The sequence below is a fragment of the Tenrec ecaudatus genome, chromosome 6, assembly GCF_050624435.1.
Source record: "Tenrec ecaudatus isolate mTenEca1 chromosome 6, mTenEca1.hap1, whole genome shotgun sequence".
In the NCBI taxonomy this organism is placed as follows: Eukaryota; Metazoa; Chordata; class Mammalia; order Afrosoricida; family Tenrecidae; genus Tenrec; species Tenrec ecaudatus.
Window position 1 is genome coordinate 149,724,652 of NC_134535.1, and position 8,772 is coordinate 149,733,423.

Genomic DNA, 8,772 nt, shown 5'->3' on the forward strand with positions numbered 1-8,772 from the left:
GGGGCAGTACTATTGGGTCACATGAGGCCTGAGTCAAAAGCAATGCAGTAGCTCCTAACAATAATTACTGAAGGGTTACTGAACACCTGGGAGCCCTAAGCTAGTAAAGACAGGCAAGAGTCTTAATATTAATTCAGCATACAGTTGGCTGGCAAAGGGCAGTTCCTTTTCTATCACTGACCAATCAGAGATGAAACAGGTGAGCAGTGTGCCCAAACTCATAGTTAATGGTAGAACTGACCATCCCAGTTCATTATTATTATTTTCAGTATTCTTTTCACAGAAGCCTCTCTTCTTCCTCTATTCGAAACCTTCCAGTAATCTTTAAATTACATTCCAGCCAAGTTTTTCCAGAATGGGATTGAGGGGATGAAGTGGATCCAAAATAGCTTTTATTGTTATTTTTTTAATCATTTCATTATTATTTTTATTATTTCAGCACAGTACCAATCCTATTTAGGAGAGAATTAAAGTCAACCAAGATAATACATCCTAATGTGTGTAGGTGATCTACCACTGAGACAAGGTAATTTTCTATGAAGGCAGCATGCACAGGTAGCTCTTAGTCACACACGGACGAGACAGAGGATACCAGTTAGCAGAAAGCAGAGAATGGAGGTGACAAATGATCATGGACATCAACAGAAAGCAGCAGACAGATCCACACTACATACAAGAAAAAAATCCTTTATTTTTCCACACCAGGATCAAGTTACTTGACACAAAAACAAAGACGGGAGGAGTGTCGGTTTACCCAGCACCTCCTTTACATGATGTTAGTGGGAGGCAGTTTTAATCCTACCAGAGTACCAGCACTAGCAATGCCGTCCTCTCTTCCCTCCTTAAATCTCTTGCAGTCAGTAGGCCTGCACACTGGACACACCAGCATTAACGTGCCTCAGGGTCTTCTCTACTAGTTACATCCAAGTGCCTTAGAGGGTTAAAAGTGTTTTTACCCCCATGTGTTCACTGAACCCTCACAACATCCCTGTGAGGTAGGTAAGACAATTATTAGTTAGCCACTCTGAGAGGGGAACCTGAGTTACAGAATGGTAAAATAACTAAGGATGTGTACCTAGTAATGCTTGGGCCTGGGGCAGGACTCCTGGGCTTGCCTTCTTCCCACACTGCCCCCCTATTGCAACACCCCTCTTCTGAGCAGCAATGTTAGTCTAGGTATAGGTACTGCCCCAGCATCTTTCCCTTTAGTCTCTCCCGTCACTTCACCCACTAGATTTTCACGCCACCACCACCACATCCACAGCTCAACTCCACTTGTTTTAAAAAAGCACTTCTTACCTCATGTCAATCTTGCCTGTGCACTTTGCTCCCATTAAAAGATTAATGCAGACCATGCTGAATTTTCCTTTAAGCACTTCTCTGCTTTTCTAGAAAAGCCTACCCATCAGCCTGACCCACTTATAACTGACACTTACCTTTCCATACCACAGCCTAAAAACACTGAGAAAAAGCACATATACAAGAGGGTTTCAAAAAGTTCATGGAGAAATTCCATTATCTGTTCATTCCTTTTGTCCACGATTTTCCTAAAGCTCCTTCACAGATCCCCACCCTCACACGTCAGTGCCCTCTGAAAGCAGGGAATCTGTACCTGGTGTGGTGCTGTGTAGTAGTTCTTGAAGAATATTAATGTGGCACAATGTTTCCTTACAATAGAAGTGCTTCCAGTGTCTCAAACACAGATACGCTGCTGTGACTGAAAATATTACAAGTCAACTTCTCTTGCCCCGTTTTCTTGTTCTGCTACTTACCAGATTTTTTTTTTAAGAGCTGGAAGGTACTAGAAAATCTAGTACAAATCCCTCATCCTAGAGATAGAGACACCACGGCACAAAAAGTGTTAAGTCACTTGTCCAGTGAAACAGTGTCAGGATTTGAACCCAGGAATTCTAACCCGGCCTCACTGCATTCTCCCCTTCCAGCTACTTCCCGCCACTATTACCCACTTCAGCAGTGTAGCGACCTGTTTGCCCCCATATCACGGCCCCGAGTGTGCCCGAGTTCTGACTACCTATTTGCTAGTGCTAGCATTAGTTCAGCACCCACACCGTCAAACACAAAACCTCTCCCAGCATTCCCATTTCCCCCCTTTCCCAATACTTCTGTACTTCCTGCAAACACAAAGTAAACCCCCAAAAGCTTTCAGCGAGTTCAAGGACTCCCAGCAATGCCTTTCTTCCTCAAGTCAATTGGACCTGTGGCTGAGCACCTTCCTATCTGGTGGTGGTGGGAGGGAGAAGGGGTTTGTGGAGGGCTTGTTTGAAAGGAACGATCTGCTACTGGTGGTCTATCCACACCACCCTCAAGTGTCCTCAGAGCTAAAGGAGAAACACAGCTGTTCTCCTTTACCAGACACGGGAGCTTCAAAAAGTTTGTGGAAGATTTGAATGACAAGATTATGGAAAATTTCCACAAATATTCCAAGCCCTTATACCGTGAACTTGGTGAACATTTATACTATCTGAAAAAGTGGATCTGACAGGTCCTTAGTAGGGGTGTTTCCTAATGCTTGCCTTCTGCATACAGAACAGAGAAACAGCTAACAGCAAAGAATGCATCTTAAAGCAGATCGAGACACTGATATAATGACTGTTTTCAAACTAGTCAAACGGCAACCCAAAATTTAGACATACACTTATACATAAAAAGGGACCCAAATGATAGGAAATTCAAAAAATTTACATACACATACCAGTTTATAAAGCATCCACTATGTCATCGATATGAACCATAACACACTATTACGACTCCCTTTTCTATATTGTGTATGACAGACAAAGAACTAGTAAAATAAAACAGAAACAGTCTGGGGATAAAGAGTGCTCACTCGGAGACATGTCAGAGACACAGCAGTGATATTGTAAGACATAAAGGTACAAATACATTCTGTACATTGGTCAAATAAGCTATAAACGAAATCCCTTGGCAGAGAGTCCATTCAGACTCAGAGACCCTTCAGGGCACAGAACAACTCCCCCATAGGGTTTCCATCTTTAGGGAAGTAGATTGCCACATCTTTCTCCCTTGGGATGTCTGGTAGATTTGAACTGTCAACCTTTTGGTCGGCAGTAGAGCGCTTAACCACTGCGTGACCACCACTCCTTCAAATGAGCTATAGCGGGATTAACAAAGGAAGGTCTCAAACTCCATGAAGCCATCAAAGAGAACTATACGAGCCAAGAAAGAGCTCAAGCAACGAGGTCACTGTGTGCAACCAGACTTCTCTGTCCTGGAAACTAAGGTGCCTCACCCTAGCCTTACCTCAGCCAAGGTCAAATGCATTAACAACTGTTAAATATAGTGCTTTTAAACTTTTAAACCCTTTCACATCTATTAGCCATGTGATCCTCACAACAACCCTGTGAGGTAGGCAGGTCAGTATGTTCTCCCCATTTTACAGAGGAGGGAACCCTTGTGGAAAAGCAAACTGTCACCTCCTGTCACAGAGGGGATCAGTGACAGACATGTCAGGACTTACTAGCTCTCTGGACTTGGCTCAATCCTTTTTCCATTAGGCCATCCCTCAGGTCTCTGGAAGGTCTGTCAATCAGTGGAGAATCTTGGTAAAAAGAATTAGCCTGTATTTTGCAACTAGTCTGCCTGCCTATCAATGGTCTGTCCCCGCTTTCCCCTCCAGGACTGGGTGCATCAGAATAAAGGAGCCTGAGTACCAGAAGGCAGGTGTTGGAATGAGACTTGCTAGAAAGCAGACACTTTTGAAGTCAGTACCTAACTTTTGGTATTGGAGATTAACCTTTGAAGCAATTTTTCAAGGCCTAGCTGAAAAGCACCAGTTGCCTCTTCCACTGCGGTTGCCAAACGTCTGACTGCGGTCACAGCATCCCTGCGAAGCTCATTGGCAGCGTCTTGCTGAGCACTGGCCTCCTCGCCAATGGCAATCAGCCTGTCCAATTTCTCTTCCTCACGCTTTGAAAGTTCTCGTGCCAATCTTCTGTTTTCTGCCAGCTCAGCGGCAATAGTCCTGGCCACTGACCGCCTTCGTCGCCTTGCCCACCTTGGAGGTGGCTCACAGGTCAAAGGCTTATCTCCACCAGAAACGAAATGAACTCTGGAAGAGAAGACTTGAGGCTGAGGAGTGGAGGCTACACCAGGAGGGTTTCGGCTGGTGCTGGTGCACGGACTGGGCTCACCGGACACACCCAGTCTGGTCATGGGGCTGCTCTGACTGGGAGCAACTGCACCTCTGAAAAGGTTGTGGGAGCTGCTGTAGCTGGGGGTCCCTTGAGAACACCCTGAAAAACAAAGCAACAATGTTGCAACGGAAACATTCCTGCTAAAGGAATGCTTGGAGCCAGCAACAGAGTCGGGAGACAATCGCAAAATGGAGGTAGTTCCTGGCTTGGCTTCTTTCAACAGGGATTGGGAAGAATTCATCTCCTTAACCTGGACATTTTACTTCCCAAACCTCCCCCTCAGCATACCTAAAGGCCTCTTCATGTAACTATACAACCCGATCCATAGCCAGATTCCTTAGGTACCTGCCACCTTAATGTCAAACCTACTTTAGTTGCTATAGGGAACTTCTCCAAGGTTTATGAGTTCTAATACCTTACGTAGCTGAGTTTAGAGCTTTTAAAAACCCAGAGGACCCTTTAACTCACCATTATGTTAAAAAATGGGGAGGGGCAGTGCAGAACATCAGAGCTATATTAGGACATGACCCTAAGGCGTACACTACTGTTTAGCACCAAGTTGCTCCTGGACCCCAATCCTTCACATGCTTAGGAGTTACCTGCACCCGAGGATCCATCCCAGGAGTCCTCAAGGTCACTGGTTTCTTGAATCCGGTCAATGAGTCTCAGCTGACAATCCTCATCTGAGTCCTTAACTGTTTCCAACATTTGCTGGTGATCTGCTGCCTGAGTTCTTTTGGCTTTCAGAATGCTGGTTCCCTCTTGCCCTGAGGGATCAGAGACCACTAAATTCTGATCAGCGTGCTTGGCCCAAGCAGCATCCTCCAGTAAGTTCTCTGAGTCAGCCACTATCTGATTTCGGAGAAGCTGATCCAACGTATCGTAGAATGGGCAGTGTGGTGGCTCTCCCATACTTGTGGCGTGGGCAACATATGCCTTCAGATACAAGGCCTTCAGAACCTTAAACTTGGAGCGGCACTGGCGTTCGGTACGGCGGAAGCCTTCCTGCTGCATCCGCTTGGACACAGCCTGATAGACATCTGCATTATGATGCACAGTCTGGAGACGCTGAATGTACTCTGCCTCGCCTAGTATGGAGAGAAGAGTTCGTGTCTCCTGTCTGGACCATCGGATGCCAGCACTGCTATTGGAATTAGCCATCGTGGGCTGGGAAGGCCAGGTGGAGAAAGCTCCTGGACAGCAAGGTGCAAATCTGAAGGTGTGGGGAAGCTGTGTGCACTCAGAATATTTCCAGGAGCCAGCTGGTTCTTTCCTCTCAGGGCTAATTGTGGAGAAGCCAGGCCCAAGGACCGAACTTCTGGCTGGAAGGCCACAGGGGAATGAGAGTTACAAGGATAACTTCGGCAGCATGGTAAGTGGCGCTACCTATGAGGACTTAATAAATAGGCATTATGCCAAGACCGAGAAAGCCCATCTTTAGAAGTCTACCCAGGCTGGATCTTGGACCAGTGGTTAACAAGCTGTACTGGTTTGGGGAATCCCCTGGACTGAGAGGCAGCTAGCTCTGGGGAAGTACTAGCAGGACCATGTTGCCGCAGTGTCTGAAGGGCACTCACCCTTCTCTAATCTTGGTGTAGGCAGTGCGTTGTGGCCATGCACACTTCTTTATTCAAAGGTCACTTCTGAGCCAGGAAAGTTTAAGTTGTTCTCATGAACACAAGGCTTTCCATGGAACAATAGTAGAAGATAGCCACATCATCATGCTGACCATCTGCCCCCAAAAAGCATCGTGACACAAACCAACAAAAACATCTTGTTGGTTGCTTAAAAGTGGATCTAGCTTCAGGGATTATCTGTTAACTCTTGGCTTTTGTCACGAGCTTGCTAATTAGAAAAATCTGATACCCAACTGATTTCAATATTCTCAGATAGGGGGGTTCTGAATGAGTAAAAGTTGTGCAAGTGTCGTTATCACCACAAAAATGTGAATTCTCTCCAAAATACTTCTATTGTTTTGGGTTTAGAGCATAGCCTGAGGAAAAGAATATCAAATTCAGTTTAACTAAAAAAAAAAGATTAACAAATAAACAAACAAAGCTGCGTGTTTAAGAGAAGTAACTATTAAAATTATGCTATAATCCTAACATTCCAAAACCATAAACACAAATTTCGACTTATATTCCCAACTGAACAAAGTGTAAAGGGAAGAATCCAGCAGGGAAGGTTGGAAGACCTGATCTGCAACATTATTTAGTTCGAGCCCCAAATTAATTTAGGAATGGCACCCCCTCTCCATGCCTTGATTCTGCCCTCTATAAAGGGGGAGGAAAAATACCTGTCCTACCAACCTTGCACGGATGTTAAGAAGATTAAATAATAGATGTGAAAGCATTTTGAAATTTTAAAAACACAGTATTAAGTAATGCCACTCCAGTGAAAACAAAAACTTCTAATTATTAGAGCAATCTATAATTTGAGGAAACCGAAGTCTGGGAATGCAAGCCTCTCTAATCTTTTAATGAAAGTTACAACCGATTAAACAGATTCTTAAAGACGTTAAGCTATTCTGCCACTGATTAACTTTGCAAGGCAACTGGAAAAATCAGTTCCAATAAAGTGTCACAGATTCTAAACGAGAAAATTGATGGCTGTTACACAGCTTATGACAACTGTAATAGGTTTCCTAAAATCCACCTACAGCAGTCTTCAAACTTCCATAAAATCTTCCGAGTTTTATCTGTCAAAAACCATAAATGTGTAAAGTCTCAAAGTAAAAAGTCTGAATGAATAAATATTGGGGGCTACCAATATTAACCCATCTGTCAGCAAGAAATCATGTGCATGTGAATCCCACCCCGGAGAAGTCCTAAATGAGTCATCACAAACAGTGTTTCCTGGTGGTGCTATCTGAAATGTCTTAGTTGTGAAATGCAACGAGGTCCAACTGTGGTGGTCCGTTTCATGGCACATTTAGCTTAAATCCTATCAACACAATGTTAATGTCACATGTAAGAGTAGTATTTCCACTCCTTACCTTCTGCCAAGGATCTGCTTTACTTTCATTACCGTGTTTGAAATATTTCTTATTCTACTTTGCTTTGCTGCCAGTCCAACAACCTGAAAAGGAGCAATAGAATTACGAAGCGTGCAATTTTTAATCGTTTCAAAGTGCCAACATGAAGGGACTCGTACCTCCTCATTTTCTGAGTAAGCAACAACAGCGGGCGTAACTCGGTCACCTGCATCATTTGCAACCACACCTGCACGGCCATCCTGCATAAAAACACACAGCTAAATTAAATGTTTGGAAGGGAAACATATAGTCTGATTAGCCATAATCAGACCCAAGTAGGTCTGTGACCAATATTTGAAATTTGCAGGTAATAACCAATAATTTCCAAGACTCGATAGCAAGCCTACATCTATAACCTGTCTCAATTTTTAGTCTACTCTGCAAGCCAACAGTTGAATTATGTAGAACAATCGCCTTTTTATACATAACAAGCTTATTTATCTCATCAGCTTTTCTACCTCTCTCCCTTCCCCCATAAATGTACTTTCTTCTCTTCTACAAATTCAGTAGTACCAATCCCTTTTGCTTTTGCTTACTTATCACCTGGCACTTAAACACCGGACTGGTATCAGGGGAGTTCATTACAGTTCCTTCCGACTTTCCACTGATGGGCCCTCAGTATCAGCCTCATTTCCAGGAAAGAGCTAGTCAGGTAAAGCACTCCTGGTCAGCCGGCTTCACAGTCAGGCTCCCGGTACTGGTGCAACTCCGGTTCCAGGTCGCCGGCAACCCACCCCCCGCTTGGCAACCGTCCAGGGACCTCGGGCTCGCATAGTCAGACCCCGGGTCCCGCAGCCTGGCATACAGCTCGGGCGTCCTAGCCTCCGGGCCCCGGCGCCCACGCTGGCGCGTCTTGCGGCTGCGACGTCACCGGGACCCCATGCCCATCTCCGGGCATCCTTCGGCCCTGACGTCCTAAGGGGCCCGCGCGCCAATGCCGCCACGAATCCGCGCGGAGCTGCCCGCAGTGGTGGGTAGGGCCTGGTCCGCCGACCCTTCGCTTCTTCCCCTCACACTTCGCAAGCGACCGAAGGAGTTGACCCGCAGTCTGAATCCTGAGTAGGCGGCATTAAGCCCAGCTCCCCAACTCCTTCACCTTATAGATGGCCACACAGGCTGATGTGCAGCCCAAGTGGACGCCGATGGCCGCCATAGGGCAGCAGAGACAGCGGCGGCGAAGGCAGCTGCAGGAACGAGCGGCCCCCCTGTGGCAAAAGCTACCGGCGTCCGAATAGCCCCATCAGGCACCGCGGAGACTTCACGTTCCCGCCCGCCCACAGCGTCCGGTCCGTCTGCGTCCGCCTGCTGCGTCTCCACCAATCAGGGTGAAAGTCCCGCCTTCCGTTCCGAACGCTAGGCCAATTGTTTCAATGCGTCGCTTTAGGCTCCGGGATTGGCAACCCGCGTAGAACAGTGCGCAAGCGCCGTACGAGAAGGGAGAGAAAGGCGTTCCTTGGCTCCGCCCCTTTCTTGCGAGCCAATGGAAAGCCAGTGTTCAGAAGCGTATTTATCCTAGCAACAGGGCGTTGATTCTTCCCGCACTCTCATTGGGCCTGCCTGTGT

At 46.2% G+C, this 8,772-nt stretch overlaps 2 protein-coding genes across 2 annotated transcripts in view; both read right to left on the reverse strand.

Moving 5' to 3' along the window:
- HSPA14 (heat shock protein family A (Hsp70) member 14) overlaps window positions 1-8,470 on the reverse strand; it is a 28,209-nt gene extending 19,739 nt beyond the window's left edge. Inside the window, exons 1-3 of the mRNA XM_075552345.1 lie at window positions 8,306-8,470; window positions 7,329-7,409; window positions 7,171-7,253 (exon numbers count right to left, since the gene is read on the reverse strand). Coding sequence (XP_075408460.1) covers window positions 7,171-7,253; window positions 7,329-7,409; window positions 8,306-8,362 — 221 coding nt within the window. The 5' untranslated portion in view covers window positions 8,363-8,470. The remainder of the gene's footprint in view (window positions 1-7,170; window positions 7,254-7,328; window positions 7,410-8,305) is intronic.
- Window positions 672-7,384, reverse strand: MSANTD7 (Myb/SANT DNA binding domain containing 7). Its single transcript, XM_075552346.1, has 4 exons — window positions 7,329-7,384; window positions 7,171-7,253; window positions 4,775-5,497; window positions 672-4,274 (listed from the first exon to the last, which is right to left on the reverse strand). Exons 3-4 carry the CDS (start codon window positions 5,334-5,336, stop codon window positions 3,751-3,753), a joined length of 1,086 nt encoding a protein of 361 aa, XP_075408461.1. The 5' UTR covers window positions 5,337-5,497; window positions 7,171-7,253; window positions 7,329-7,384; the 3' UTR covers window positions 672-3,750.
- Window positions 8,471-8,772: the final 302 nt, after the last annotated feature.